General features: G+C 44.0%; 1 protein-coding gene across 1 annotated transcript in view; it reads left to right on the forward strand.

Moving 5' to 3' along the window:
* The window catches only part of LOC116365827 (septin-9-like), a gene marked incomplete at its 5' end in the record, with an annotated part of 62,463 nt that overhangs the window by 12,932 nt on the left and 30,192 nt on the right, over window positions 1-19,339 (forward strand). The window contains one exon of the mRNA XM_031818203.1: window positions 9,557-10,294. Coding sequence (XP_031674063.1) covers window positions 9,557-10,294 — 738 coding nt within the window. The remainder of the gene's footprint in view (window positions 1-9,556; window positions 10,295-19,339) is intronic.

A 19,339-nucleotide genomic window follows, 5' to 3' on the forward strand; every position in this document is an offset into this window, starting at 1 on the left:
GAAGCTGTTATTCATGTGGTGCACCGGGTTAGTTATCCCCACTCCTCCGGATTCCATATGAATATAGGCTGGAAGCTGTTATTCATGTGGTGCACCGGGTTAGTTATCCCCACTCCTCCGGATTCCATATGAATATAGGCTGGAAGCTGTTATTCATGTGGTGCACCGGGTTAGTTATCCCCACTCCTCCGGATTCCATATGAATATAGGCTGGAAGCTGTTATTCATGTGGTGCACCGGGTTAGTTATCCCCACTCCTCCGGATTCCATATGAATATAGGCTGGAAGCTGTTATTCATGTGGTGCACCGGGTTAGTTATCCCCACTCCTCCGGATTCCATATGAATATAGGCTGGAAGCTGTTATTCATGTGGTGCACCGGGTTAGTTATCCCCACTCCTCCGGATTCCATATGAATATAGGCTGGAAGCTGTTATTCATGTGGTGCACCGGGTTAGTTATCCCCACTCCTCCGGATTCCATATGAATATAGGCTGGAAGCTGTTATTCATGTGGTGCACCGGGTTAGTTATCCCCACTCCTCCGGATTCCATATGAATATAGGCTGGAAGCTGTTATTCATGTGGTGCACCGGGTTAGTTATCCCCACTCCTCCGGATTCCATATGAATATAGGCTGGAAGCTGTTATTCATGTGGTGCACCGGGTTAGTTATCCCCACTCCTCCGGATTCCATATGAATATAGGCTGGAAGCTGTTATTCATGTGGTGCACCGGGTTAGTTATCCCCACTCCTCCGGATTCCATATGAATATAGGCTGGAAGCTGTTATTCATGTGGTGCACCGGGTTAGTTATCCCCACTCCTCCGGATTCCATATGAATATAGGCTGGAAGCTGTTATTCATGTGGTGCACCGGGTTAGTTATCCCCACTCCTCCGGATTCCATATGAATATAGGCTGGAAGCTGTTATTCATGTGGTGCACCGGGTTAGTTATCCCCACTCCTCCGGATTCCATATGAATATAGGCTGGAAGCTGTTATTCATGTGGTGCACCGGGTTAGTTATCCCCACTCCTCCGGATTCCATATGAATATAGGCTGGAAGCTGTTATTCATGTGGTGCACCGGGTTAGTTATCCCCACTCCTCCGGATTCCATATGAATATAGGCTGGAAGCTGTTATTCATGTGGTGCACCGGGTTAGTTATCCCCACTCCTCCGGATTCCATATGAATATAGGCTGGAAGCTGTTATTCATGTGGTGCACCGGGTTAGTTATCCCCACTCCTCCGGATTCCATATGAATATAGGCTGGAAGCTGTTATTCATGTGGTGCACCGGGTTAGTTATCCCCACTCCTCCGGATTCCATATGAATATAGGCTGGAAGCTGTTATTCATGTGTTGCACCGGGTTAGTTATCCCCACTCCTCCGGATTCCATATGAATATAGGCTGGAAGCTGTTATTCATGTGGTGCACCGGGTTAGTTATCCCCACTCCTCCGGATTCCATATGAATATAGGCTGGAAGCTGTTATTCATGTGGTGCACCGGGTTAGTTATCCCCACTCCTCCGGATTCCATATGAATATAGGCTGGAAGCTGTTATTCATGTGGTGCACCGGGTTAGTTATCCCCACTCCTCCGGATTCCATATGAATATAGGCTGGAAGCTGTTATTCATGTGGTGCACCGGGTTAGTTATCCCCACTCCTCCGGATTCCATATGAATATAGGCTGGAAGCTGTTATTCATGTGGTGCACCGGGTTAGTTATCCCCACTCCTCCGGATTCCATATGAATATAGGCTGGAAGCTGTTATTCATGTGGTGCACCGGGTTAGTTATCCCCACTCCTCCGGATTCCATATGAATATAGGCTGGAAGCTGTTATTCATGTGGTGCACCGGGTTAGTTATCCCCACTCCTCCGGATTCCATATGAATATAGGCTGGAAGCTGTTATTCATGTGGTGCACCGGGTTAGTTATCCCCACTCCTCCGGATTCCATATGAATATAGGCTGGAAGCTGTTATTCATGTGGTGCACCGGGTTAGTTATCCCCACTCCTCCGGATTCCATATGAATACAGGCTGGAAGCTGTTATTCATGTGGTGCACCGGGTTAGTTATCCCCACTCCTCCGGATTCCATATGAATACAGGCTGGAAGCTGTTATTCATGTGGTGCACCGGGTTAGTTATCCCCACTCCTCCGGATTCCATATGAATACAGGCTGGAAGCTGTTATTCATGTGGTGCACCGGGTTAGTTATCCCCACTCCTCCGGATTCCATATGAATATAGGCTGGAAGCTGTTATTCATGTGGTGCACCGGGTTAGTTATCCCCACTCCTCCGGATTCCATATGAATATAGGCTGGAAGCTGTTATTCATGTGGTGCACCGGGTTAGTTATCCCCACTCCTCCGGATTCCATATGAATATAGGCTGGAAGCTGTTATTCATGTGGTGCACCGGGTTAGTTATCCCCACTCCTCCGGATTCCATATGAATATAGGCTGGAAGCTGTTATTCATGTGGTGCACCGGGTTAGTTATCCCCACTCCTCCGGATTCCATATGAATATAGGCTGGAAGCTGTTATTCATGTGGTGCACCGGGTTAGTTATCCCCACTCCTCCGGATTCCATATGAATATAGGCTGGAAGCTGTTATTCATGTGGTGCACCGGGTTAGTTATCCCCACTCCTCCGGATTCCATATGAATATAGGCTGGAAGCTGTTATTCATGTGGTGCACCGGGTTAGTTATCCCCACTCCTCCGGATTCCATATGAATATAGGCTGGAAGCTGTTATTCATGTGGTGCACCGGGTTAGTTATCCCCACTCCTCCGGATTCCATATGAATATAGGCTGGAAGCTGTTATTCATGTGGTGCACCGGGTTAGTTATCCCCACTCCTCCGGATTCCATATGAATATAGGCTGGAAGCTGTTATTCATGTGGTGCACCGGGTTAGTTATCCCCACTCCTCCGGATTCCATATGAATATAGGCTGGAAGCTGTTATTCATGTGGTGCACCGGGTTAGTTATCCCCACTCCTCCGGATTCCATATGAATATAGGCTGGAAGCTGTTATTCATGTGGTGCACCGGGTTAGTTATCCCCACTCCTCCGGATTCCATATGAATATAGGCTGGAAGCTGTTATTCATGTGGTGCACCGGGTTAGTTATCCCCACTCCTCCGGATTCCATATGAATATAGGCTGGAAGCTGTTATTCATGTGGTGCACCGGGTTAGTTATCCCCACTCCTCCGGATTCCATATGAATATAGGCTGGAAGCTGTTATTCATGTGGTGCACCGGGTTAGTTATCCCCACTCCTCCGGATTCCATATGAATATAGGCTGGAAGCTGTTATTCATGTGGTGCACCGGGTTAGTTATCCCCACTCCTCCGGATTCCATATGAATATAGGCTGGAAGCTGTTATTCATGTGGTGCACCGGGTTAGTTATCCCCACTCCTCCGGATTCCATATGAATATAGGCTGGAAGCTGTTATTCATGTGGTGCACCGGGTTAGTTATCCCCACTCCTCCGGATTCCATGTGAATATAGGCTGGAAGCTGTTATTCATGTGGTGCACCGGGTTAGTTATCCCCACTCCTCCGGATTCCAGGTGAATATAGGCTGGAAGCTGTTATTCATGTGGTGCACCGGGTTAGTTATCCCCACTCCTCCGGATTCCAGGTGTACTACTATGTGATTGAACATCTTATTGGCTTCCCAAACTGGTATGGGGGATTCTTTCCAGGAACTCACTTTCAAAAGACCAGTTCTTTAATGTTAGTGCAGATGGCAGAAAACAGATGGAGAGACTGAGGCCATTTTATAGTATTGAGATACAGCCTTAACAACACAGCACTCTCTATCACACTCATCATCAGGCCACTATCTTGGGTTGAGTTCATTAATCACCAAATGGTAGAAAACCTATTGAAACATTGAGGGACTACCTAGACTTGTCCAATATGAAGCGCTCATATTTGTTCCCCATGGCAAAAAAATATTCTAACGCTGTGCCCCAATGAACAAATACTAACTAGCATTGATTTTGCTGATAGCTTGAGGGGAGTTTTACTTACAGTGATTGTGATGTGGTTGTCTTGGTTGAATTAATGCACTGGATAAGAGCGTCTGCTAAATGACCAAAATGTCAAATGTAAATGTAAACACGGTTCTGCTGACAGTGGGCCAGATCCCTCTTCCTGTCTCAGGGAGGAAACCTAATCCCTGTTTGTAACAGTTGGACATCAGTCACCTGGCCTCACCTCGTTGGCATACCCAGGGCGGACCACTATTAGCCAGGGAGCGCTGGGATAAAGCCAGCCATTGTCCGAGACCATGGGTCCAAAGTACCTAGAGGGCCCGGAGTGCTGACAGACCTGGAATGCCAATCTGTCGATAACCGTCAACCAGCTGAGATTTCCTGTATCTGTACAGCAGGTTCGAGGGAGTTTAGAGGAGCATTAGGCCAGTGAGACTCATCCTTGTTTAAGCAGAAACACCATTTTTATATCACAGAAATATCCATAATGCATCCTGAAAAATGTTACTCCTGATTTTGGTCTCTTTCCTCAGTGAAACTAAACTATTTCTGAACTGTTGCCAAGATCAGCTATTACACCCAGAATTCTGTGTAAAACACCATCAATAGCACAGCATTTGTCATGTATCTACTCACACATCTTTAAATCTTGAGGTAGCCCTGCCTAAACTGTAGCCAGCATGGCTTTTATTCAGTAATATGACACAAAAACCTGATGAAAAGAACCAAGTGTGTGGAAATAGTGTGCTCCATAAGGGGGTCTATTACCCCCATGCTGCTCCCTGGCTCGGGGCCTTCTGAGCGGGGAAGATGCTGGCTGGGTTGTTTATTTGGAAGCTCCAGGGCCTTAGTCTGGAAGAGCAGAGGTTAGCCAGGTGTCGCAACCTCCAAACTGACACGGAACCAATGGAACCCCATACGTTACGCAGGGTTGGGGAGTAAGTCATTACATGTAATCCGTTACATGTAAGGGATTACAAAAACGGTAACTGTAATCTGTTACGTTACCAGCAAAAATATTGTAATCAGATTACAGATACTTTTGAAAAACTAGATGATTACTTTGAGGATTACTTTTAAATTCAGAAAGAAAATCTTTGACACTTCTCTGTTTTCACAATGATATTCAAATCAGCATTGAAAAAAGGCACAAATGTAAGTTTGTTCCACCTGAGCGAGTCTGACCACAAGTCAGAGACCACTAATGATGTCAGAGACCACTATGATGACACACCAAATGTGTTTGATGCATCGCGGGAAAAGAGCAGAAATAGGCTTTTGTAGGCTACAGTCCAAGATATCTCTTCCAATGATGTGACTGCTGTCGGCATCCAAAGATTATCCAACTTTAATAAACGCTTGGAGGTAAGGATGACAGCAGCGGTTTAGTCTACGGTGACACAGATATCACTTATTATTATTGATCAATGCATGCCATTCCACAAGCGCAGCATTTATTATTCAACTCGAATCAATGAGCCCAATCAGTCCTTCATTACAACAAAATCATAAACAACAGAGTAGAGCTGGCTAATATGTCCTTAGTGTTGGGGTTATGCTCAGGTAAAGCAATGTGGCTAATCTAAACTGATAGACTTTGGTTTTTAATGTAAGGATATCATTTAATCGTATTGTTATTATATGTAGTAGAAAGCGATGGGTTAGAAGAAGCCTACAGAACCAACCCATAAAGTAACATTTTACATCCATATATGGTCAGCTATGTAAACTTTAACATTGATTTATCCTGCAATAGATGTCGTTCAATTGGTAACGTACATGTTTGTCTTCTTCTAATGCATTTTAAGGTGAAAGTAATCTGAAAGTAATCTAAAAGTAATGTAATCAGATTACATTACTGAGTTTAGGTAATCCAAAAGTTACGTTACTGATTCCACTTTTGGACAGGTAACTAGTAACTGCAACGGATTACATTTAGAAAGTAACCTACCTAACCCTGACTGTAAGGCTGTTAGGCCAACTTAGAAACCCAACGGAAACATAACAACAACAACAACAACTGGAAACAATAAGCCCCAGGTCCCAAATCTTTTTACCTGGGACTCATTGCACTACTAGCCTGGTTCCAGATCTGCCAGTCCTCTGTCAACTCCCCTGTCTACCTTGGTTAGTTAAGGCATCCTGGTGATATGCAGAACTCAATGTTTGCTAATGGAATAATACATTGAATTTGACATGGCTGACACTTAAATAGCATAAGAATGCTGTAACTATAGCTAGCTTTCAAGGATAACTTTATGAAGATTATAGCATAAAACTGTCTGGGCAAAAGCCCTGTGTGTGTGTGTGTCTGTGTGCTTGTGTGTGTGTGTGTGTGTGTGTGTGTGTGTGTGTCTGTGTGCTTGTGTGTGTGTGTGTGTGTGTGTGTGTGTGTGTGTGTGTGTGTGTGTGTGTGTGTGTGTGTGTGTGTGTGTGTGTGTGTGTGTGTGTGTGTGTGTCTGTGTGCTTGTGTGTGTGTGTGTGTGTGTGTGTGTGTGTGTGTGTGTGTGTGTGTGTGTGTGTGTGTGTGTGTGTGTGTGTGTGTGTGTGTGTGTGTGTGTGTGTGTGTGTGTGTGTGTGTGTGTGTGTGTGTGTGTGTGTGTGTGTGTGTGTGTGCTTGTGTGTGCGTGCGTATGTGTGTGTGTGTGTGTGTGTGTGTGTGTGTGTGTGTGTGTGTGTGTGTGTGTGTGTGTGTGTGTGTGTGTGTGTGTGTGTGTGTGTGTCTGTGTGCAAATGGGGGTGGTTGGGTGTGTGATGATGCTTCATTTATTTGAAGAGTGAAGATATTTCACTAGAAAAGAAAAATGCTGAAGAGTGTGTAGAATGCTATTTCTAGTGAGCTGGGCTAGACTAATATTGGTCCTTCTATTGTAGAAACTTCATTACTAAAGAGATTACTAAAGAAATTACTAAAGATATATTATAATCAGCTTGGGTTTTACTTTAAATGTAAGTGGGTCACGTGATCAACAAATGACACATGTCACAGAAATAGAGGTATATATAAAGGTAACACCCATAGATGGTATTTATAAAGGTAACACCCATAGAGGTATATATAAAGGTAACACCCATAGAGGTATATATAAAGGTAACACCCATAGAGGTATATATAAAGGTAACACCCATAGATGTATATATAAAGGTCACACCCATAGATGGTATATATAAAGGTAACACCCATAGATGGTATTTATAAAGGTCACACCCATAGATGGTATATATAAAGGTCACACCCATAGATGGTATATATAAAGGTAACACCCATAGATGGTATTTATAAAGGTAACACCCATAGAGGTATATATAAAGGTAACACCCATAGAGGTATATATAAAGGTAACACCCATAGAGGTATATATAAAGGTAACACCCATAGATGTATATATAAAGGTCACACCCATAGATGGTATATATAAAGGTAACACCCATAGATGGTATTTATAAAGGTCACACCCATAGATGGTATATATAAAGGTCACACCCATAGATGGTATATATAAAGGTAACACCCATAGATGGTATTTATAAAGGTCACACCCATAGAGGTATATATAAAGGTAACACCCATAGATGGTATTTATAAAGGTCACACCCATAGATGGTATATATAAAGGTCACACCCATAGATGGTACATATAAAGGTCACACCCATAGATGGTATATATAAAGGTAACACCCATAGATGGTATATATAAAGGTAACACCCATAGAGGTATATATAAAGGTAACACCCATAGATGTATATATAAAGGTCACACCCATAGATGGTATATATAAAGGTAACACCCATAGATGGTATTTATAAAGGTCACACCCATAGATGGTATATATAAAGGTCACACCCATAGATGGTATATATAAAGGTAACACCCATAGATGGTATTTATAAAGGTCACACCCATAGAGGTATATATAAAGGTAACACCCATAGATGGTATTTATAAAGGTCACACCCATAGATGGTATATATAAAGGTCACACCCATAGATGGTACATATAAAGGTCACACCCATAGATGGTATATATAAAGGTAACACCCATAGATGGTATGTATAAAGGTAACACCCATAGAGGTATATATAAAGGTAACACCCATAGATGGTATTTATAAAGGTCACACCCATAGAGGTATATATAAAGGTCACACCCATAGAGGTATATATAAAGGTCACACCCATAGAGGTATATATAAAGGTAACACCCATAGAGGTATATATAAAGGTAACACCCATAGAGGTATATATAAAGGTCACACCCATAGAGGTATATATAAAGGTAACACCCATAGAGGTATATATAAAGGTAACACCCATAGAGGTATATATAAAGGTAACACCCATAGAGGTATATATAAAGGTAACACCCATAGAGGTATATATAAAGGTCACACCCATAGAGGTATATATAAAGGTAACACCCATTGAGGTATATATAAAGGTAACACCCATAGATGGTATATATAAAGGTCACACCCATAGATGGTATATATAAAGGTCACACCCATAGATGGTATATATAAAGGTCACACCCATAGAGGTATATATAAAGGTAACACCCATAGATGGTATATATAAAGGTCACACCCATAGAGGTATATATAAAGGTCACACCCATAGAGGTATATATAAAGGTAACACCCATAGAGGTATATATAAAGGTAACACCATTAGCCAACCTGTTGCTGCTTATCTATGTTATTCGTTGATAGAACCGCGTTTTTATTCAATGGGCAGTATTGAACAGAATTTGAGTATTTTTTTATAGGGTACATGCTAATTCATCATAATTTATGGGCAGGGCGAGCGCAGGGGTGTATTCATTACGCCGATTCTGTTGTAAAATGTTTTGATATATTTAACAACAGAAACCGTTTACTCCAAAAGTTTTGCAACAAAAACTAGAGTTTCTATTGGACATATTCAGGTAGGTCCCGCCATGTTTCGTTCCGTTTGCTTCCATTTGGTTCTTAACTTGTAAACGGTTTCCGTCGTAAGAGGTAATGTATACACCACAGTAGCGCGCGCTCTGGTTGTGTTTGATCAGTTTGTGCGCATCGGTTTGTTGTGAGTCATTCACGTTTTCATTGAGGGAATGCGAAATAACTACATCGCAATGATGAAAAAATATGTGAAGCGTATTAAATCAGGTAATGAACGGACTTTCCCTGTTAATATTTTAGTTACATCGGGATTCCGTAGGGTTTTTGTTTATTGTGACATAGTTATCAACTTGATTTTTGAATGGTGTTCCCCAAACACGTTAGAAATCAAATTGTAGGCCTACAATCTTCTCCAAGAGATTATTCCAAATCTGAAACGCTTTCCCCTCTTGTATTTTGGTAGCCTAGTTAGGCTATAGCAGTAGGCTACTCAGCTAAATTATGAAATTGTGATATATACTGATGCATATATTGATGTTTATTAATCCATTCATTATATTACTTAATTAATGTACAAGGCAACACAATTCCTCTGTGTTGATCTGTTGACTGACCACAACATGTCTTCTCTTTTCCAGCACTAAAGAGGTCGTTTGAGGTGGAGGAGTCTGACATCTCCATCAACCCCTCCCCTCTGTCCCGTAGGACCAACCTCCGCTCCTCCACCTCCAGCCAGCGAAGCTTCCACGAAGCCCGCAACTCTGACAACCCCTCCAGAACCTCGCCTTCTGACTCCAACCCTTGCTCCCCCAAAACCAGCCTGAGACGCATGGAGCTGTCCGGGGGAGTGGTAGGGGGCCGTGCCCTGGATACAGCCTCCACCCGCCGGACCGAGATCTCTATTGAGGTGTCATCCAAGCAGATTGACAGCTCGCCCAGCCCGGGTATCGCCCGCTTCGGCCTGAAGAGGCCTGAGGCCCAGAGCCTTGGTTCTCGAGCCGGAGCCGTCCCAGAGAGCTCCACCAGCTCCAGCTCGGCACACAGACGGGCAGAGATCTCCCTCTCTCGGCCCCACGAGCCCCCCGGGGCACCCAGGAGGGGGGACTCCCAGGCTCCCTCAGCCACCCGGATCCCTGACCCCCCTCAGAGGAGGACCGACCCCACCATGGTCAGCCCTGTGGAGGGCTTTACTTCCAGGAGACCTGAGATGCCTGTCTTCCGACAGCCAGAAATGGCAGCACCACCTCCGGTCAGGGTGGTGGAGAACAACAGCCACCCCCCAGTGCCCAGTGGCCCCCTGCCCAGCCTGGTGGAGCCCAGGAGCGAGAGGACACAGCCTCCGGTCAGCGAGACTCCCGTCGTCAGACCTATAGAGAGTAAGTCAATCTAATTCTATGTCTGACATATGCATTAGTCTCTAATGCTTGTTCATTTCACCTCTGTGCGCTCTCTCTGTCTGTGGACAGTATTTCACAACTGCTCTCTGCTGAGAGAGAATGTAGAGAAAGTTGTTTTTTAAAGTTCAGGGGTTGATCCTTTGCTTTGATCAGAATCATTTGTGTTGTAGAATGTCAGTTGCATTTGTTTTCAGTGTTCGCACCATTTCAAGACACTTTAGATACACAAGCTGTCTTATTTGACATGTGAATAGTCACCTTTTACTCAGACAAAGTGCAGCCTAACTCTGCAAAGCAACAGTGACAGTACCAGTACAGATGGTTTCTCATGAGCTCTTGCTGCTGTGCTGTCTGGATGTCTGACTGGGAATATAGGTCAGAGTAATGATGAGGATCCCAGCTGAGGCCCAGCAGTAAGAATGGGCTCACCCAGCCAGTCAGCCAGCCAGTCAGCCAGCCAGCTAGCCAGCCAGCCAAGTTGAGTGTACTCTAACCATTACGTCAGGATCTTATGAAGGACTTAATGGAAGCAGACAGAGGTTGACATAGCAGTGAATTGTGAAACTGAACTATGTATGATGTGGTACTCCCTTGGTTTTCATTTCAGATATTCCTGGAAGTGATGTTTTTACAGGGTCGACTCCGGTGTTAAGAATGCAGTAAAGTAGTGGTTGTGTTTCATAGTTGCTGGTCCATCCTTCAGCTGTGTCCTGTGTAAACATGCAGTAAAGTAGTGGTTGTGTTTCATAGTTGCTGGTCCATCCTTCAGCTGTGTCCTGTGTAAACATGCAGTAAAGTAGTGGTTGTGTTTCATAGTTGCTGGTCCATCCTTCAGCTGTGTCCTGTGTAAACATGCAGTAAAGTAGTGGTTGTGTTTTATAGTTGCTGGTCCATCCTTCAGCTGTGTCCTGTGTAAACATGCAGTAAAGTAGTGGTTGTGTTTCATAGTTGCTGGTCCATCCTTCAGCTGTGTCCTGTGTAAACATACAGTAAAGTAGTGGTTGTGTTTCATAGTTGCTGGTCCATCCTTCAGCTGTGTCCTGTGTAAACATGCAGTAAAGTAGTGGTTGTGTTTCATAGTTGCTGGTCCATCCTTCAGCTGTGTCCTGTGTAAACATGCAGTAAAGTAGTGGTTGTGTTTCATAGTTGCTGGTCCATCCTTCAGCTGTGTCCTGTGTAAACATGCAGTAAAGTAGTGGTTGTGTTTCATAGTTGCTGGTCCATCCTTCAGCTGTGTCCTGTGTAAACATGCAGTAAAGTAGTGGTTGTGTTTTATAGTTGCTGGTCCATCCTTCAGCTGTGTCCTGTGTAAACATGCAGTAAAGTAGTGGTTGTGTTTCATAGTTGCTGGTCCATCCTTCAGCTGTGTCCTGTGTAAACATGCAGTAAAGTAGTGGTTGTGTTTCATAGTTGCTGGTCCATCCTTCAGCTGTGTCCTGTGTAAACATGCAGTAAAGTAGTGGTTGTGTTTCATAGTTGCTGGTCCATCCTTCAGCTGTGTCCTGTGTAAACATGCAGTAAAGTTATTCCGTAAAGATGGATCATTCAAAACCAGAGTGATAGATAGCCTTCCTTTCCTCTGTCTAACCTGACCTAGCCTTGAGCTTTTTGGGGCTTGAACTAGAGATGAGTGATATGGACACATTTATATCGCTTTAAATTGACTTAGGGCTGGGCGATATGGCCAAAATATCACATCACAGTATTTTTGACAGTATTTGAAGCTATTTTAGGTTTTTGAATAATACAATAAATATGCTTCATGAGTAATTCATGACACTAGGGTGACAACACATACATTATACGTGATTTCAATGGCTTTCTCCATTTATACTCCAAACAAAAATACTTTTTAGCATTTTCATCCAATTCTGCACTTTTTACTATAATTTCCCCACTGTGACTCTAGTAACAAATGGAGTAAACTATAAAAACACACAGTATACGCATAGGAGTTGCTTATCATGTTTAACAAACCAAACATACTGTTATAGAAGGTCAAGACACTCAAACCGGTCCGTGCTTCATTCCCGGTGTGTATAGTAAAATACTGTATCCCACCCAGCCCTAAATTGACTGAATGAATAGGATAATGCTACATTGAAAGATACATTAAAACATGAATGTGAACCACTGCTTTTTTAAATGACTCTTTCACAGTAGACTTTGAGATTTTGGCAATGAGATCCTTAATCTACTTCCCCAGAGTCAGGTGGATGCTGGATACCATTGTTATGTCTCTGCGTGTAGGTTGATGGAAGTTGCTAACTGGTGTTAGCGCAATGACTGGAAGTCTATGGGTATCTGCATTTTCTTGCAAACCTACCTCTAACTTATTTCATATTGGACACAGAGGCATTAAAATGGTATCCACAGATTCATCTGACTCTGGGGAACTAGATACAATATACTAGATACAATATACTAGATACAATATACTAGATACTAGGTACAACCCCGAAGTATCCCTTTAAACTACTACTACTAGTTTGATGGTTGTAGCCATCAATTGTCCCATTAACAATCACCCATATTAGCCAACTGATTTTATTTCAAACTTCACATTTCTCTAGCAAGGCCCTACGTTGTAGGTTATTTATGTTAATGAACGATATTAGTGAAATACCCACGAGAAGTGGTTGGTGTTGATCATTGTTGGTTTATCGTCCCAGCAGTAGTTGGAACTTTGAAGCACAGTGACTAATGGTGGAACTATGCTGTGGTGTGATGGGTTGGCGTGCGTCCCAAATGGCACCCTAATTCCCTATGAAGTGCACTAGTTTTGACGAGCCCTGTGGGCCCAGCTCAAAAGTAGTGCACAAATTAACATAGTAGGGTGTCACTTGTGACACAGCCATGGTTAGCAAAGCCTTGAGATAAAAGAAGATCATTCTGTGGTGCTTTTTCCTAAGTCATGTGTCATAATTGTATATTTTTCTGGAAAAGTACCTGTCATCCTACGGTGGCTAGGAGCTGTCAGTAGGAACTATGACTCATGATTCAGACATGCCAAACCTTCAGCCCATGCAGTTTTAAAGATGAAAAGGGCAATGAAGTGAATGTTATTTCGGCTTCCGTTGTGCCTTTTCTCAAACCACCAGAAAAGCACCAGAAAAGCCTCAAAGGATGGGACCGTTTCAACTTGAAGGGTCAGGGAGGTATGAGTGAGGTAATGAGTGTATGAATACAGATGATGCAATGTTGACATTGTGGGGGCTTGAAGGCTTCCTATATGTAGGCCTACCTCTCTCATTAAAGGTCTAAGTAGCCTTGACTTATTCCTGTTGCCTCGTGGGAGAGGTCTTAGAGAGGTCTTAGTTTATTGTGGGGGAAGTTTAAAGGGCCACTTCACCACTTTTTAATCTCATTCGTTATCTCCAGCACATACTGTACCGGTGTGTTGTGGTAATGAATATGGGGTTCAAAAGTGTTGTTGTGCCCTTTTAAGTGTGATGTCAGACTTGGCGTTGACCTGATGACCTCGTACCCCGTTCTGAAGTATAATTTGTTATAATGAACAGACCCGGGTGATGCCATAGTAACTCCATCCACTATGAACCCTTTCTGTACTGATGATGAAAGTAAAGTTACAAAAACAGAATTCAGAATATTAGATACATTTGGTGGTGTTATTGTGAGGCCCCTATGAGGCAGTGTGGTGGTGTTATTGTGAGTCGGTATGGTGGTGTTATTGTGAGGCCCCTATGAGGCAGTATGGTGGTATTATTGTGAGGCCCCTATGAGGCAGTGTGGTGGTGTTATTGTGAGGCCCCTATGAGGCAGTATGGTGGTGTTATTGTGAGGCCCCTATGAGGCAGTGTGGTGGTGTTATTGTGAGGCCCCTATGAGGCAGTATGGTGGTGTTATTGTGAGGCCCCTATGAGGCAGTGTGGTGGTGTTATTGTGAGGCCCCTATGAGGCAGTGTGGTGGTATTATTGTGAGGCCCCTATGAGGCAGTATGGTGGTGTTATTGTGAGGCAGTGTGGTGGTGTTATTGTGAGGCAGTGTGGTGGTGTTATTGTGAGGCCCCTATTAGGCAGTGTGGTGGTGTTATTGTGAGGCCCCTATTACGCAGTGTGGTGGTGTTATTGTGAGGCCCCTATGAGGCAGTGTGGTGGTGTTATTGTGAGGCCCCTATGAGGCAGTATGGTGGTGTTATTGGGAATCTCCTGTGAGGCAGTATGGTGGTGTCATTGTGAATCTCCTGTGAGGCAGTATGGTGGTGTCATTGTGAAGCTCCTGTGAGGCAGTATGGTGGTGTTATTGTGAAGCTCCTGTGAGGCAGTATGGTGGTGTTATTGTGAAGCCCCTGTGAGGCAGTATGGTGGTGTTATTGTGAAGCTCCTGTGAGGCAGTATGGTGGTGTTATTGTGAAGCCCCTGTGAGGCAGTATGGTGGTGTTATTGTGAAGCCCCTGTGAGGCAGTATGGTGGTGTTATTGTGAAGCCCCTGTGAGGCAGTATGGTGGTGTTATTGTGAGTGGAGCTCCTATAAGGTGGTTGTGTTCATGCTGTCTGTGTAGTCTGGTCCGAGGGAGACACAGGCAACTGGTAGGTGTGACATTCCAAATCTGGAGTCCATAAACGTGCAGCATAAAAATAGAAACCCTTCAATTTCCAGCTTTTTCTGCTGTGCTGCTGTTGCTTCTTTGTTGACTGCTCCTTATTGGCTGTTTCATCACTGTTACGAACAGCCTCTCCGATGGCTGAAATAACTCTCTGCCAATCTACCATGGCCTCCTAGGGCTGTAATATATAGGTACACTTGATTTAGCTCGCCAGGTAGGCAGGGTTTGCACCTAGGGACCAATGAATGGTTCCAAACAGGGAAAGTCCTGCATTTTGTGTTGGTTCTGTGGATGAGTATTCATCATGGTTATTGTACTGAATATCACAGCACCAAAAGTCTTTGCTTGAGTTTAGATCAGTATCAGATGTTTGTCCTCTAATCACAAGAAGGGAAGAACATCCTGAGAAAGGTGGTCTGAGGACTAGTGGTGTGTGGGTGGTGAAGTAAGATGGAACCAGTCCAGGAAGCACCCTTTGACCTGCATTATTGACTAATGTTTTCCTCTGGGGGTATTATGAGGAGAGGAGAGAACGCAGACATGACTGGTAATGAAAGAAAGAGATTTAGTTTATTATCTATTTCACTTGCTTTGGCAATGTTAACACGTTTCCCATGCCAATAAAGCCCCATGAACTGAGAGAGAGAATCCCAAAGATTGTTTTGATAGGAAAAGGGTTACGTTCCTCCTGTAGTGAGCGCAAGAGAGAAAACCCCTTTAGAGTGAGAGGGGGCGTTGAGCCAAGGGAGAAGTGTGCAGATGTGGGCAAAATGGATCCCTGATTTCCTGTAAATGTTATTATGGAGAGGGAATAAACTGGAAACTCACCTTTGACCCCTATAGTCAGCTTAGAGTAAACACATACAGTCGTGGCCAAAAGTTTTGAGAATGACACTAATATAAATTTTCACAAAGTCTGCTGCCTCAGTTTGTATGATGGCAATTTGCATATACTCCAGAATGTTATGAAGAGTGATCAGATGAATTGCAATTAACTGAATCCCCAAAAAACATTTCCACTGTATTTCAGCCCTGCCACAAAAGGACTAGCTGACATCATGTCAGTGATTCTCTCGTTAACACAGGTGTGAGTGTTGACGAGGACAAGGCTGGAGATCACTCTGTCATGCTGATTGAGTTTGAATAACAGACTTGAAGCTTCAAAAGAAGGGTGGTGCTTGGTTCTTCCTCTGTCATCCACGGTTACCTGCAAGGAAACACGTGCCGTCATCATTGCTTTGCATAAAAAAGGCTTTAACAGACAAGGATATTGCTGCCAGTAAGATTGCACCTAAATCAACCATTTATCGGATAATCAAGAACTTCAAGGAGAGCGGTTCAATTGTTGTGAAGAAGGCTTCAGGACGCCCAAGAAAGTCCAGCAAGCGCCAGGACCGTCTCCTAAAGTTGATTCAGCTGCGGGATCGGCGCACCACCAGTACTGAGCTTGCTCAGGAATGGCAGCAGGCAGGTATAAGTGCATCTGTACGCACAGTGAAGCGAAGACTTTTGGAGGATGGCCTGGTGTCAAGAAGGGCAGCAAAGAAGCCACTTCTCTCCAGGAAAAAAACATCAGGGACCGACTGATATTCTGCAAAAGGTACAGGGATTGGACTGCTGAGGACTGGGGTAAAGTCATTTTCTCTGATGAATCCCCTTTCTGATTGTTTGGGGCATCCGGAAAAAAGCTTGTCCGGAGAAGACAAGGTGAACGCTACCATCAGTCCTGTGTCATGCCAACAGTAAAGCATCCTGAGACCATTCATGTGTGGGGTTGCTTCTCAGCCAAGGGAGTGGGCTCACTCACAATTTTGCCTCAGAACACAGCCATGAATAAAGAATGGTACAACTTCTCCCAACCATCCAGGAACAGTTTGGTGATGAACAATGCCTTTTCCAGCATGATGGAGCACCTTGCCATAAGGAAAAAGTGATAACTCGGGGAACAAAACATCGATATTTTGGGTCCGTGGCCAGGAAACTCCCCAGACCTGAATCTCATTGAGAAATCCTGGTCAATCCTCAAGAGGTGGGTGGACAAACAAAACCCCACAAATTCTGACAAACTCCAAGCATTGATTATGCAAGAATGGGCTGCCATCAGTCAGGATGTGGCCAAGAAGTTAATTGACAGCATGCCAGGTCGGATTGCATAGGTCTTGAAAAAGAAGGGTCAACACTGCAAATATTGACTCTTTGCATCAACTTTATGTAATTGTCAGTAAAAGCCTTTGACACTTATGATATGCTTGTAATTATACTTCAGTATTCCATAGTAACATCTGACAAAAATAGACAGCAGGCTTTGTGGAAATTTATATTTGTGTCATTCGCAACTTTTGGCCACGACTGTACTGTTAAAGGGGGTCGCTGTGGTTGACAACATGTTGAAGGGGCTTGCTGCTGTGGTTGACTACATGTTAAGGGGCTTGCTGCTGTGGTTGACTACATGTTGAAGTAGATAGCTGCTGTGGTTGACTACATGTTGAAGGGGATTGCTGCTGTGGTTGACTACATGTTGAAGGGGCTTGCTGCTGTGGTTGACTACATGTTGAAGGGGCTTGCTGCTGTGGTTGACTACATGCTGAAGTAGATAGCTGCTGTGGTTGACTACATGCTGAAGTAGATAGCTGCTGTGGTTGACTACATGCTGAAGTAGATAGCTGCTGTGGTTGACTACATGCTGAAGTACATAGCTGCTGTGGTTGGCTACATGCTGAAGTAGATAGCTGCTGTGGTTGACTACATGCTGAAGTAGATAGCTGCTGTGGTTGACTACATGCTGAAGTAGATAGCTGCTGTGGTTGACTACATGTTGAAGGGGCATGCTGCTGTGGTTGACTACATGTTGAAGTAGATAGCTGCTGTGGTTGACTACATGTTGAAGTAGATAGCTGCTGTGGTTGACTACATGTTAAGGGGCTTGCTGCTGTGGTTGACTACATGTTAAGGGGCTTGCTGCTGTGGTTGACTACATGTTGAAGTAGATAGCTGCTGTGGTTGACTACATGTTGAAGGGGATTGCTGCTGTGGTTGACTACATGTTGAAGGGGCTTGCTGCTGTGGTTGACTACATGTTGAAGGGGCTTGCTGCTGTGGTTGACTACATGTTGAAGGGGCTTGCTGCTGTGGTTGACTACATGTTGAAGGGGCTTGCTGCTGTGGTTGACTACATGCTGAAGTAGATAGCTGCTGTGGTTGACTACATGCTGAAGTAGATAGCTGCTGTGGTTGACTACATGCTGAAGTACATAGCTGCTGTGGTTGACTACATGCTGAAGTAGATAGCTGCTGTGGTTGACTACATGCTGAAGTAGATAGCTGCTGTGGTTGACTACATGCTGAAGTAGATAGCTGCTGTGGTTGACTACATGCTGAAGTACATAGCTGCTGTGGTTGACTACATGTTGAAGGGGCATGCTGCTGTGGTTGACTACATGTTGAAGTAGATAGCTGCTGTGGTTGACTACATGTTGAAGTAGATAGCTGCTGTGGTTGACTACATGTTAAGGGGCTTGCTGCTGTGGTTGACTACATGTTAAGGGGCTTGCTGCTGTGGTTGACTACATGTTGAAGTAGATAGCTGCTGTGGTTGACTACATGTTGAAGGGGATTGCTGCTGTGGTTGACTACATGTTGAAGGGGCTTGCTGCTGTGGTTGACTACATGTTGAAGGGGCTTGCTGCTGTGGTTGACTACATGTTGAAGGGGCTTGCTGCTGTGGTTGACTACATGTTGAAGGGGCTTGCTGCTGTGGTTGACTACATGCTGAAGTAGATAGCTGCTGTGGTTGACTACATGCTGAAGTAGATAGCTGCTGTGGTTGACTACATGTTGAAGTAGATAGCTGCTGTGGTTGACTACATGCTGAAGTAGATAGCTGCTGTGGTTGACTACATGCTGAAGTAGATAGCTGCTGTGGTTGACTACATGCTGAAGTACATAGCTGCTGTGGTTGACTACATGCTGAAGTACATAGCTGCTGTGGTTGACTACATGCTGAAGTACATAGCTGCTGTGGTTGACTACATGCTGAAGTACATAGCTGCTGTGGTTGACTACATGTTTTACTTCTAGTAGTAATAGTAGAGAGGGATTTGTTTTTGCAATCTTCCATTGATAGTTAACTATTTGCAATGGCCAATTTTATTCCATTGGCCATTTTAATTCAACAGCAAGTACAAAATGTGTCAAATGTCCGTCTGCTCCATGTTACAGTGAACTTTACGGTGTGATAACTTTAAAGGGCCACAGTGAAATGCTTCATTGTCAGTGTGTGACATGGACATGTGAAACATCACATTTAGTATGTGATTGAACGTTTTCAATTGGATTTCAAAGCCTTGAAATGTGTTGCTGTAAAATGTTGGTAGACGTTACTGTAGGGCTGGTGCTTCCACAGGAAATGATCTCATGCACACACACACAGCTGACTATGCCTGGCTTGGACGTGACT

The sequence above is a fragment of the Oncorhynchus kisutch genome, unplaced genomic scaffold, assembly GCF_002021735.2.
Source record: "Oncorhynchus kisutch isolate 150728-3 unplaced genomic scaffold, Okis_V2 scaffold1292, whole genome shotgun sequence".
Taxonomy (NCBI): Eukaryota; Metazoa; Chordata; class Actinopteri; order Salmoniformes; family Salmonidae; genus Oncorhynchus; species Oncorhynchus kisutch.